Source organism: Ahaetulla prasina, chromosome 3, assembly GCF_028640845.1.
Source record: "Ahaetulla prasina isolate Xishuangbanna chromosome 3, ASM2864084v1, whole genome shotgun sequence".
NCBI lineage: Eukaryota > Metazoa > Chordata > Lepidosauria > Squamata > Colubridae > Ahaetulla > Ahaetulla prasina.
In genome coordinates this window covers 19,419,781-19,433,723 of record NC_080541.1, presented here as the reverse complement: position 1 = coordinate 19,433,723, position 13,943 = coordinate 19,419,781, and the positions used below count along the sequence as shown (strand labels likewise).

General features: G+C 36.6%; 1 protein-coding gene across 2 annotated transcripts in view; it reads right to left on the bottom strand.

The window, feature by feature from the left end:
* The window catches only part of ATAD2 (ATPase family AAA domain containing 2), a 40,646-nt gene that overhangs the window by 12,520 nt on the left and 14,183 nt on the right, over nucleotides 1-13,943 (bottom strand). For both annotated transcript variants that reach the window (XM_058175975.1, XM_058175976.1), the window contains 10 exons: nucleotides 12,110-12,284; nucleotides 11,946-12,034; nucleotides 11,203-11,362; nucleotides 9,678-9,768; nucleotides 7,160-7,474; nucleotides 3,817-3,940; nucleotides 3,039-3,225; nucleotides 1,855-2,040; nucleotides 1,261-1,396; nucleotides 976-1,172 (listed from right to left, as the gene is read on the bottom strand). In XM_058175975.1, the coding sequence (XP_058031958.1) occupies nucleotides 976-1,172; nucleotides 1,261-1,396; nucleotides 1,855-2,040; nucleotides 3,039-3,225; nucleotides 3,817-3,940; nucleotides 7,160-7,474; nucleotides 9,678-9,768; nucleotides 11,203-11,362; nucleotides 11,946-12,034; nucleotides 12,110-12,284 (1,660 nt within the window). The remainder of the gene's footprint in view (nucleotides 1-975; nucleotides 1,173-1,260; nucleotides 1,397-1,854; nucleotides 2,041-3,038; nucleotides 3,226-3,816; nucleotides 3,941-7,159; nucleotides 7,475-9,677; nucleotides 9,769-11,202; nucleotides 11,363-11,945; nucleotides 12,035-12,109; nucleotides 12,285-13,943) is intronic.

Sequence of the window (13,943 nt, the reverse complement as noted above, 5' to 3'; positions counted from 1 at the left end):
CTCCTATTCAATTGGAATCATTTTATCACTGGTTATGATCCCTACAGCTCCTAAGCACAAGGAAATTGCTCCCCCATAACATAAGATATATAAAAATTGAATAAAAGGGGAGAAAAAAATAGGACAAGAAGTGGGTAACTGTCCTGCTGGATTAGTAGGATTTGTAATTTTTAATGTCTGTCAAGCATATAATTTTTCAGAAAAAGAGCTTCATCAAGAACTGTACAGGTTGTTCTACTCAGATATATTTGAGTCCCTATATTTATGTTTTGAAAGGAGATATACAAAGCACGTGCCAAAAACCCTTTCTCCTCCAATTCCCAAGACTTACCCACTCTTCCTTTGAGAAGAGAGAAATGAAAAACATTCAACCTATGAAGTTCTAAAAAGAGAAATAAGAGAGCAGACAAAAGGTAGAGGATGTAAGCAGAAATGAAGAGCAAGGAATGCTAGCAAATGAAAGATGGGAAAATGCCAAGCAGGCTATGATCAGATGGAAAGCGACAGAGGGAGAGAGAATACTTTTAATAATTCGAGATCTCTTGATGCCTTTAGTGAAGATGCACCCCCCCCAAAATTGCTTTCAAATTTTGATATTTTAAAATCATGTGTACCATTTACAGTATTCACCTTGAGCAGTTGTCTGTATTCATTACTTTTTCTAACTGATTCAGTTATAACCATATGATACAGTGATCCCCAATCCTGGTCCACACCAAGTGCCACAGTCCGTTCAGAACCAGGCAGCAGAAATGGTGGGCGAGCACACAGGCACAGCTGCATTTGTGAAAGTGGCATCACACTCACACACACACAATTCGCCACTACTGCTGGTACGTCAAGCCAGAAAGGTTGGAGACCGATGGTCTAATAGCAAGATTTGGGAAATTTCAAGCTTAATATAATCAACAGTAGTCAATGATTGCACTGAGGGATGTACAAGGGAAGAAAAAAAATTATTTTGAAACTTGTTACCTCATGCAAATCAACGGGTTTTGAAAAGGCTCTGAAGCGTTTATCAATGGCAAGTCTGTGTGTCACATTTCTTAAAAAAATTCTGAGTTCACGTAGAGTATCTTCTTCCTGCTCCTCAAGTTGCTTGACCTCCTGTTCTGTCAGCTGCCGTGGTTCAGGTGGGGGAGCTACTGGCAATACCTCTAATGCCTGCAAAACTTAAAAAGGAAAACAGAATTGTAAACATGCAGCTGCTTACAAATCCACCTACAATAACTTTATCTGATGTATTTGCAGCACATCTACCTGCTTTCTTTTTTGACACCGGTGGTTTAATTGCTTGATGGAGAATTAAACTCTCAAAGAATTTTCTTATTTCTTCAAAACTAGGCAAATCAACATCAAAAACTTCTCCAAAACCATAAACAAATAATTCCTTTACCTAAAAAAGATGCATCATGGAAAACAAATTAACAAGAGAAGAAATGTATAAAACAAAAACTAAATGGTAATGGAAATGACTGTATCTGTAGTCTTGCAAAATTCTAGAACTATTGAACTACTATTGCTTCCTGCAGAAAGTCTGACAAAAATAGAGAGCATTAAAAATACAATTGTGGGAAACATTTAGATAATTTAGCAGTTTATTATAGATTATCAATCTTTGCTGCAGTAATGCAACAACAATTTTTGATAAGCAAGCACCACTTAAGTATGAGGCAGGAATATGTGTGTATACGCTTTTTTTTTTAAAAAAAATTCTCTTAAAAAACATTAAGGTGTAAATTAGGATGGATTTTTTTTAATTTCCTTATCCTAAACTTGACTGCGCTGCTAGATAAGGACAAAATCAGATACAAAAAGGTACAGTGGATTATCCCATGAACAAACTGCACATACCTCATCTGGCAGAGCTTCATGATGTGTATCTGATGTTGCAAGAAGAAAAATAGGAGCAAAGGATGGAATGTTCTGTAATAGTGTAGTAAAGGTTGCTTGCAATGTGTGTCCAAGGGTACCCCACCATATATGAATATTTGGAATGTATATTATACTTGGTGCTGTTCTCTTAGCTTCACAGATCAACTAGAAAAAGAAGATATTTTAATCATTTTTTTAAAATGCAGTTGTCCATTTTACTAATTACCTAGTCATTTAACAGATTGTAATTTCAATTATACTTATATCCCCCTAGAATTCATGACATAGCCAATTATGATGGCTTCAGTTGATAAAATCAAGTTTTTAAACGCATGAAAGACTCTGGAAAAATGTAATGGAACAGACCAGTTTAATTTAAGATAGGCAACTGGTCCAGATGCAGAGCTATGGGAATGAAGCATTTTAAAGAGACTTGGCTTCATAGTGAGTCAATTAAGCCTGCTTAGGAATTTACACTTACAATTTCCCAAGATTATGGTTTTACACGTGGCTAACATTAAAGATACCTTTCTCAAATCATTCTAGTTCTCACTTATTCGGTTTATCAGCTAGGCTTGACAAATCTGATCCATATCCTATTTTCGGATGCTAAGTTCAAGTTGTTGCTTTGTCTTATTAGTGAAAATAACAAGCTTGACGGATGGAAATGAATCTTTGTTTTGAACCATTCAGTGGAATATAGCCACAATTTTTGGAATTTGAATTTCCATCTAGTTAGATAGTATCAAGATAGATAGTAACAGACTGGGCAAGTTAAAACCAACAGACATCATCTGGGTTTCAGTCAAAAATGACTCTGATGTGACAAAAGACACTGGCATGGTAGAGACAAATTCTCCAACCTCCAGCATCTGCCCTCTTAAGATTGCAGGCAGAATTACTAAGAAGTTGGAAGAAGCAAACACTGTATGTTGGGAAATGAAAAAACTGACTCTGTTCTCCAATCCATTCATACTGAAATCTTCAGGAAGAAGCAATTTCTACTCCCTTGAAATTTATCTTGGTAACCCCTAGAAGAGAGATAGCATCCGTTTCCAAGGTTGATATTCTCCATAGAAATGTTTATAGGTAGTCCTTGACTTACAAAGGCCACTGGAACCAACACTACTTAAAGAACTAAACAGTCCAGGAGAATGAAATACCTGTGCACATGTTTCTTCAGGGGTTTTGGAACTGACACCAAAGAGGATAGAAAGGTCTAGTGTATAAACAGGAAACTTTTCTAAAGCATGTATAACTGCTGGAGCCAAATGCGAGGCTTGTCCATATTCTGGCTTCCCACTAATTAAGAGTCTTGGTCGGCAAGATGTTGGTTGGTGATAAGCATTTCTATTAAAAGAAAACAGAAAACAAGGAGCTCCAAACTCAATTCACATATTACCTGTTCAATCATGTAAGATCCAAGATCAGCTTGAAACTTCAATTATTTTTACTTAACTAATTTTAAATATTCAAGTCCCACTTTTAAATTGAAACAGTAAAGGGTATAATAAAATATTTCAGTTCATTCATATATATAGATATATGTAGTGCTTCAACAACTAAGCAATTAAAAACTGGCAGAAACTACAAGCATATATGACCTGTATAGTTTTAATAAATAATACCCATATGCACACCAAACATTTGAAGCTAAATAGCTCCGTTTTTTCTCCCTAAAAATTAATCTGTGATATCATCACTAAATATTCTTTTCTCACTCTGCTTTTCAATGTTCTAATTCAGATTTTTATGTACAAGTTCATCCAAAAACTCTGCAAAATAATATCCTTCTGTTAAAGGAACGGAAGGCAACAAATAAATCCTATTCAGTAGGGAAGAAAATCCTACTGAAACATGCATGAAAATAGTAAATGTTAGGGTTTACTATTTTTGTTTTGTTTTTTTTGGGGGGGGCAAAGATTGCCATTGATCACCCACCTATTAAAATTAAGAAAATGTGTCTGCTTTTCAGAGCCTTTCTGAAAATGTCCAGTTTCAAATATTGTTGGTCCTTCTTCATCGCTGTATAGCAGATCAGGTTCTGACACATGATTAGCAAAATCTTTAAATGAAACAAAAAGAGGCAAAGATTTTCATGTAAATATTGTATCTTATTTCTAAAGCTAAGATTTTTTTTTTCTCACTAGGTCACTGAATCTTTTTTTTTTTTATTGAAAGAGTTTTAAAAAACAAAAACATTTTCCCCCTTTTCCCCCCCTCCCTCCCAAAAAAACCCCCTTCCCCCCTCCCACCCACCCCCCGGCTTCCCGGGTCAATCACAAGGTATTGTTATACATAAACCAAACATAGAATAAAATTTTCCCTTCCAATCCAAATAACCATATCCAAAGCTTTTCATCTCCCAACCCCTCCCCATTACATAAAATAACTTTTCTAATTATTCAAAGGCAATCTGATATTTCTTAATCTGATATCTGTTTTGTAGATAATCAATCCATTTTTCCATTCAATTAAATATCTTTCCTGCGTATTGTCTTTTAAAACGCTGAGATTTTAGCCATCTCAGCCAAATTAATAACTTTCAATATCCATTCTTCTATTGTAGGTATCTCTTCTTCTTCCAGTATTGTCCAATCAACAGTCTTGCTGCTGTTATTAAATTCAGAATCAATTTAGTCTCAATCCCTGTACAATCCGTTATAATTCCCAAAAGGAAAAATTGTGGCAGGAACTTTATCTTCTTCTTCAGTACATTTTGAATAATCCACCAAATTCTTATCCAAAAGACCTTAATTTTCTTGCAAGTCCACCAAATATGAAAATATGTAGCATCATCACAATCACACCTCCAACATTTCGCTTGGATATTAGGATACATACATGATAATTTTTTGGGATCTAAGTGCCATCTATAAAACATCTTATAAAAATTTTCCCTTAAATTCTGTGCTTGTGTAAACTTAACATTTCTAACCCAAATTTTCTCCCATGTTTCCAACATTATTGGTTCCTGAATATTCTGTGCCCATTTTATCATACAATCCTTTACCAAATCCTTTTCCGAATCTATTTCAAGCAACACATTATACAATCTCTTTATATGCTCCTGGGTCTGAATTCTAATTTGCTTTATTAAATTTTCCTCCCTTTGCATTATACCAATTTTTTGATCTTCTTTCCATCTAGCACTTATTTGCCCCCTGAATCTTATTTTTTATTTAAACACATGCAATTAAAGGGAATAAGTTTTCAAGAAGCCTGATACCAACTTTTTAGTGAAAATATAAATAAAATGAAAAAAAAAGGCCTCAGATAGAATTATAGGCTATTAAATTACAGCTCAAATGTACATGTTTTGGTGACTTATCTTTGTTTGCTCTTACATTTTAAATAGCCTGGTTTATTTAAAAGAATATGCTATTCCACAAAATAAAATGTGCCTGTAATTTTGATGGAATAAGAATCACCTTTAAATTAGTTCTCATGGTTTCTATGTAAAATAGCAGGATAACTGATCTTGGGAAGCAATTATTCATTAAGGGCCATTTTAGCTGCAGAGGTTTTCATTGTAAGCTAGTTCATAACTCTTCTAGTTTCCCCTGCTGTGTGCTGCATTATGGGAAAAAGGAACAACAGACAGAGCCATTTGTTTCACTGGCAAACCTATTTGGCTTAATCAATGTTATTTTGGTTTCTTATATCAGTTTTTTCCTTCCATTGATAAAATACAGCAATATATTGGTGAAGGAATAATTGAACAATGGAACATGCTATTACGTATTATCCCTCTAGCTTGCCAGGAATTATCATCTCCATTCTTTACTCAATATCCTGGTCTTTTCAACTTGAGTTATTATCACATTGATCTCATTTTACTCCTTTGCAAGTAATATTTCTTTAAAATACTGTTTGAATACTGTTCTGTAGTTTGCATAGAACTACAGTATTCCTTCTAACCCTTTTTAGTTATTTTAAAGGTTTCCCTGTCCAGTCATGACTCACTCAAGGGTGTTCATTTCTGATTCTCAGCTGAGGGAGCCCATGTTGTCTGAGATGTTTCAATCATCATGTAGCCAACATACAGAATGCAGTAACCTTCCTCCAGAAGTGGTACCTATTTATCTACTCGCATTTGCATGCTTTTGAACTGCTAGTTTGGCAGCAGCTGGAGCGAGTAATGGGAGCTCACCTGGGGCTCAACAGCACTCAGGCCTCGAACCTGGGCTGTCAGCTTTCCAGTTCATAAGCTCAGTGTCTTAACCATGGAGTAATCATACACCTCCTTAAATATTTATTTTCTTTTTTATCCTAAATAATTGTGATTTTTTTTGTTTTATTTGTTGGTCAATGACCACAAAATTGATTAACGGATTGTACAATATACATTCCTATTATTAGATCAATATTGATAAGAAATGAGGTGGTGGTGGTGGTGGAGGAGGAGAAGGAAGGAGTTTCAGCTAGCAAAGAGGGCATGCTTACTCCTTTGTCAGTCTATGCTTTCTTATGAAAGTAGGTATCCAGTATGGGTGACTGAGATGATTAAAATAATTCTGGGATAACTACACCAGATAATTGAATTAAAATATCCAGATGAGTTTCATTGTTAGTTCTCAGCTAAAATTGATGCTACCTTATTTATTTACTTATTTCTATCCTGCCTTTATTATTTTTACAAATAATTCAAGGCAGAAAGCATATCCAACACACTTTTCTCTCCAATTTTCCCCACAACAACAATCTGTGATGTGGTTGGGCTGAGAGACCCAATCTGTGATGTGGTTGGCCTAGTCACCCAGCTGGATTTCATGGCTAAAGCGGGACTGGAAGTCATGGTCTCCTGCTTTCTAGCCTGGTGCCTTAACCACTAATCCTTAACCACTAGACAAAAATGGCTTTATTGTGCAGCATTTTGAGTCTATTAGTAACTTGTCAATGGCTACCATTAAAACTTCTCCAATTGTGTGGCTTTCATGTTGCTGAGAAAGCCACAAAGCTGTTTTCTTACGGTAAAACATCTGACTTTGAATTAGGAAGGATATGTTAACATTTTAGCTTGTACAAAACCCATTCTGTAGCACCCATACATACCTCTATCCAAAACTGCAAGTAAATAAACTTTATTGAATCTTAAGTGTTTTTATGAATTAATCTGGTTAACTAAAAGATTGATCTGCACTGATTCTTTTCTGCTCCTCTTTAAAGTGAAGAAAAGGCAAAGTCTTTCAGTACTAGTATTCTATCAAAATGAAGGTGACTTAACGATCAGTCCTAAATTTAGATAAAATATTCTGTTTCAGAAAATAAGAAATTTAAATACCTGATTTATTTCTTCCTTTCTGTGCCAGTTCTGCATGTGGAAATACATTTTGTACAACTTCCATAATTCTTTGCAGCACATTTTCAAGCAGTGGTTTTGAAATTGGGGAGAGCGCTTGGCCAGGTGAAGTTACTGCCCGCTGAGAAGCAGGTATAGTCCTTTGCATAGCAACCACAAAATCCTTAGCAGTTATGTTAATAGAAGAGATATCTAATTGCAACTTCACACTGCTGGTGTAAATCTGAGGATAACGTCGCCGCAAGGCACACAAGGCTGCCTCAGTACATATCGATTTAATATCAGCCCCACAGTACCCTATAAAGAAAAACATTTGTATTAAAGTATCTTTCAAATAAGCAATTTAAAACCATTTAATGATATATGTACCATGTAAGAAATTGGAAAAGTTCTTTTCTCTCTGAAACAAAGAACCGACCATCACAAAACCTACAATCGAGTATAGAAATGCTTTATCTTTTCTTTTTTTTAAAAAAAATCCACCTGGGCATTATACTTTCCAGAAGTTTTTAAAATGGTGTTTCCCAACCCAGGCAACTTACAGGTGTAAAAAGTGAGAATTTAAAAAATAAAAAGGAGTATGTATAAATTTGTGAATGGATCCAAAAACAATAGGTGTATGAGGCTAGAAACCAAGAGACTGAATGTTGCCTGAGGCACAAAGCGAGCTGGGCGGCTTTGGGCCAATCTCTCTTTCTTAAGACCTAGGAAAAAAGGAAAGAACAAATCCCTTCTGAAAATCTTGTGAAGAAAAATGCAGGGACTAGTTCAGGCAGCTGTGAGGAGCCAAGACTGACAAAAAAGAAAAAAAGAAAGAAACCTGCATAAGATTAGTAAATAACCCCCCTCCCCTTTTTTAAAGGTACAATGATAAAAAAGAAAAGGAAAAAGGATAGTTACATTGACTATACTATCCTGCAAGCCATTCTTGCTTCTACAATGCATTTTAAAAACTTCCTTCCAAGGAATTCATGAACTCCTTCAATTATTATCTTCTTGATCTTAATTCCTTATATGTGTGTGTGTGTGTGTGTGTGTGTGTGTATAATCATATATATCTATGTATATGTATGCATGTGTGCATGTGTGTGTGTGTGTGTATGTATATATATATATATATATATATATATATATATATATATATATATAAATTCAATCCTAATTTATTCTCTTAAATAATGAAATTATTTCAAATATTTCTTTACACTAGTCACTTGCTATTTGTATTTAGAGTTCATATTTAGTATTTATTTCTTTATGATTCCCTTGTTTAACGATACACATTTTTTATATCTGCCAAGCCATCAACATACAAGTCATTTTTATGGTTCCCCTAACATATCGAACTTCCATTTCACTATAACAAATTGGATAGAAAGATGGTCTCATGGGCTTTAGCATTCTTTAGTAAGCCTTCTACCACAATTAGGTACATTTGTCAAATTGTGCTGCTATTTATATATAATCATTTCATTTCATAACCACCATTCACTCAATCTTCTGTCAAGCACTGAAGAATAAAAGCAGGCATACACTGCTTCCTGGAAAAAATTAAACCCCACTGCAATATATTAGAAATTCTTCCTTGTATTCTGTTTAATATGTTTAGTTTACTAGGAAAAGTTCACAGCATCCACCTTTATCTGTTGGAATCACCATTGTCTCTCTGCCCTCACCCTCTGTATGCCAGGACTGCACTTTCGCCCAGCACCTGGATCCCAGATCACCAGCAAAAGGAAGACGACGGCAAAGGTCAGTTGGGCTGGGGGGTGCAGCAGTATTTGTGGCAAAGTATAAGGTACCCAAAAGTGTAGAATTTGGGGCCCAAATTTTAATCATGTGATTGGGAGCCAGTTGTCACTTTAAACAATTACTGGACAAATGATCAAAAATCAAGGGCTACCTCCATCTCTTGCCTAATTTTTTTTTGTTAAAAAAAATACACTTCTACAAATTATGGCAGAAATTATTCTGACCTTTCTATGCACATGGCTAGTTTCCAGCTAATACTAGAAAAACTCTTTACAGCAGAAGCAGGTCAAGAGTGGGACAAATTGCTTATGCAGCAGTCTTTCATTAATGGATTTAAGGAGAATCAACAGTTATTATTACTATATGTATAGCCCATCTTTATTCTCTACAACTCAAGACATACTACTTTCCCCTCTTATTTTCCTCATAACCACCATCCTTCCAGTGAGGTGGGTTCGGCTAAGAAAAATACTGGCCCAAGGTTGGTTGGCTTTCATGCCTAGGGGGGAGGACCAGAATTTATGGTCTCCCAGTTTCTGATCCAGCACCTTAATCACTGCACAAAAATAGATGCTCAGAGATGATGCTAATCATTAACTTGTGCAAGTATATAATGAAGTACCTGCACACAAATTCTAAATAATTACAAAAATCAGGTCAAAGCAAAATATGTACAGCTATATTTCCAAACAACTATACAAAACAATACTATTTAGAAATGGATTGTGCAAAATATTCTTGTTCTTACCAACACATTTTTCAGCAACCTCCTGTAGAAACATTTCTGATGGCTTAGGGGTCCATTCGCGTGTGTGGATCTTAAGGATCTCCTTTCTTGCCTAGAAACATAAAGGGTTTTTCTTTTTAAAAAAGCTTTTAAGATTTCTTAATCTTAAAATATCAAATATTCACGTTCCCATTCATGAATGCTCTATTGCTTATATTAACACCAGTTTTTATATAGACAAAAACTACTATACTGTTTATTATTATAATTCCTCAATATAATTGTAATTATATAACAAAATAACTTTGGAAAAAGGTAACAGACTCTAAGCTTTATGTGATTTTTATCTTCATGCAAGAGAAAAACTCAAATGGGCAGAGATGTTTTCCAGAAAAATCTCTCAAACTAGAGAAATAAGCAAAACAGTAGCAGGTGCAGGAGCTATGAGTAACATGGCTCCAATATTAGAATATTAAAATAGACTGAAAAATGGGACTTCCTGCATTATAAGCCCATTATGCAAATCAATTATATAATTTGGAATATGAAAAGATAATTGGGCCATAATTTAAAACAATGGGAACAAAACAAAAATGATTAATTCAATTCTTTATACTTTTGTTTAACATAATAAATGTAACATTGATAAGACTGCTCTCTATTTTAAGTGTAATTATATAGCTATATATATAATTTTCAGTTGTAGAAGATTGAATATCTGTTGTTCAGAAGTGAAAGAAGATAGAATTATTTTGATCTTCCCAAAGGTATTTAGTGACCCACAGTGGTATACAGATCTGGATGGAATTACAGTATGAACAAGATTGTTTCCTGTGATGCCCTATAGCTTTCCATTCCAGTCTAATTATTTTCTTCATAAGTTAATTTTTAATGGACTTATGTCTAACTGAAGAGTTGTTGGGAAATGCAAAGAAACGCAGCACCAAGTTAAGTACGCTACCACTTTAGGATGAAGCAGTTCAGAAAACCATTCCACTAGTGTATTTTGATGCATCATGTGTTTTGATGAGTAGATTGATGGAGCAAATACAGGATAGTGTTAACTCTTCTTCTAGGAGGCAGGGGGATCTCCTGGGGAGAAGATCCCTTTGAGCAGCCAACTTAAGAAAAACATGCAACGGATCTACAATCACAAAATTGGTGGCACACCAAAGAGCAGAAGAGAATGCATACCAATAGCACTTAGACTTATATACCGCTCCATACTGCTTTACAACAATTTGAGCAGTTTCAATGTCAGCATAAAAGCATACTTTCTTGATTTGTGATGACGAACGAAATGAAAAATAAAAGACAACATAGGAAATGTATTTATCAGAAACAGTGATATATCACTCTGCACAACCCGAACTTGTTTCTGTCATAATTATAGACATCCAGTTCAATTCAACTGAATGCTGTAAATTCCAGTCCCTAATTGAAAGACTGATTTAGACACAGCTGCTTTGTAGGCCTAATGTTTATTGCTCTATACAATGCTCCATCGTACCGACGCTAATTATTCATCGGTAGTGGAATTTCTTACCTCTTTATCTGGTAATGTAAATAGGAATTCTCTGTCAAAACGTCCTGGTCTTCTCAAAGCAGGGTCTATGGAATCCAATCTGTTTGTAGCACCGATCACCACAATCTCACCTCTATTATCTAAGCCATCCATCAATGCAAGCAACGTAGATACAATTGAGCTGAAAAACAAATTTTTTAAATGTTACCCGTTACACGGTAGAATCCACAGGTCTTATATATAATTATTGTTAAATATCAGACTATAAAGGAAATGATAATGTATTTTTGCAACATTTTATTACTATTTTTAATGAATCAAAGAAAATCTACCTGCATATTACTTGATCAGAGTATGTTATTTGTGTAGGCAAGTAACTAAATACTATGTTTTCTTGCTTATTTAACTATCTCTGTCCTAATCTTCTCAGAATGGATCCAAGGTCAGATTATACCCTTTACAATCTTTTGAATTTAAGATTTCATATTGAAGTTGGCTTAGATTTTTAAATTTAGAGGGGTTTTAAATTGATTTTAATATTTATATTTGATACTTATATTTCTATTTTTAATAATTCGGGCGCTAGAATAAGTTTTTTAAGGATTATTTTAATTTGTATATTGATATTGATGTTTTATATGCCTGTAAACCGCCCTGAGTCCTTTGGGAGATAGGGCGGTATATAAATTCGAATAATAAATAAATAAATAAATAAGTTCAAAGAAATGTTGAAGAGCTGTAGTTTTTAATTACAAAGCACATACCTGTGAATCTGATCTTGTCTGCTGGACCGTACAGGAGCAAGGCCATCTATCTCATCAAAGAATATAATTGAAGGACGCATTTGAAAGGCCTAAAAAGAGAAATTCAAATTAACTATGATTCAAATAGTTGTGCAAAACACAAGACACAAAGAAAGCAAAATTACCTGATCAAAGAGCAGGCGAAGCTGTCGCTCAGATTCGCCTACCCATTTACTGAGACAATCAGCACCTTTTCTCATGAAAAATGCTATTCTTCTCTCTCCGTGGCTGCACTCATTAGCAAGTGCCCTGGCAACAAGAGTTTTTCCAGTCCCCGGTGGACCGTAGAAAAGACAGCCCCTGGAAGAATTCAAACCGGCAGTTGAAGTAATTATTTTAGCATACTCTACCTAATCACTTTAAGACTTTGGCAACCAGGTTTTTAAGAAACACCGACAAGCAGCACACAAAAGAGCTTATTACACTGATGTTCTTAGTGATCAATATCAGTGCCTATGAAGTTGGAGATATAAGCATGCTAATTAATAATATCCTCAATGGTCAAAAATGCAGCAGGCTCAGGGCACATTTTTTCATAGACACAAGAATGTCCTCACTATTGCTCCCATTATTTTCCATAAGTTACTCATTTTAATAAAGAAATCTCACTTCTTGTTTTGAAGTTTAACTTCTGGAATGCCACAAATCAACTGTGGAACAGTAAGTCACATATATTTATCTTATTTATACAGCCACCCATCTCACAAAGGCAAATCTGGGCAGTGTAAAACAAACAATTAAAACAACATATAAAAAAACCAACAATATAGGCAATATATATAAATGACTTAAGAACAAATCAATATTAGATTTGTCTGAAATGGTGTAGGGTTTCCTGTCTGGGCAGGGGGTAGGACTAGAAGGCCTCCAATATCCCTTCCAACTCTGTTATTGTTGTTGTTATTATTATTAGATAATGTAGAAATCTTGGTGTAGAAATAATAAAAATAACGAGCTCAGCAATGGAGCTATCTGAATATGTCTCCATTCAAAAATTTCCCAGAATGCTAGATTTTATATGTACATAATCAAGAGATCTCAGAGCCGGCTTCGCCTTCTTGCGCCCCACCCGAGCCATCTGTTGCAAGCCGAGGAGGACGCAGGGGAACAATTGTGTCCCTGTCTTGAAATCCCCTCTCAACTCCGGATGGGTTGTGTAGTTGTGACCCTGAGCCAACACCGGGGAAGGAGCAGAAGGGCAGCCGGCTGCCCCACCCACTGCTCCTTCTCTGGCATTGGCTCGGCCAGCGGCGCAGCAGTGGGCATGGTGGAGATCAGGCGATGGGTCCAATAGCAGGCGGTGCGGCACCCCCGCCCGACCCCTGCCACTGAGCCAGGCTCTCCGGCCACAGGGGGCGGTGGTGATGCCCACAGTCCAGGGGACACAAGCGGCTGGCCAAGCAAGCCAAGAGGGTTGTCAATATGCCAATACAATATGCTATGTCAATATGCATACCTGCGTAGGCAGCCCATTCCCCCCCCCCCCGGCTGCTGGTCTGCCAAATCCCTGCCAGCCGCACCTGCTTGGCTGATGGCTCCCAGCGGGAGGAGCCCAGGCAGGGTGGCGGAGGCCATGCATTCAGAGGCCAAGATGGCCCGGCCGAGACACTGCCGCCACCACCCGCACATACGTTCCCCCCCATCCCCTTGCCTTGTTTTGGGTCTGGAAACGCTCCTGCACCAAACTTTACCAGCACAAATGGTCTGCCGCCGCCGCTCCTCCTCCTCTGCCAGCCTCAAGCTCTGGGCAGCATCCAGCATGGTTGTTCGCACCAGCAAAGGTTGGTGAAACCCTCTCCAGCCACTTCTTCCAAGGGAGCATGACCACTTTCCAGCCAGTGCATCTCTTACCACTCTCTCCTCTGGTCCTCCTGGGGGCAGCTCGCTTCCCCACCGGAACCCAGAAGAGGAAAAGAAGCAGAGCTGCCAGCTAGGCTGGGACTTTCCTGTCTCCCTGCC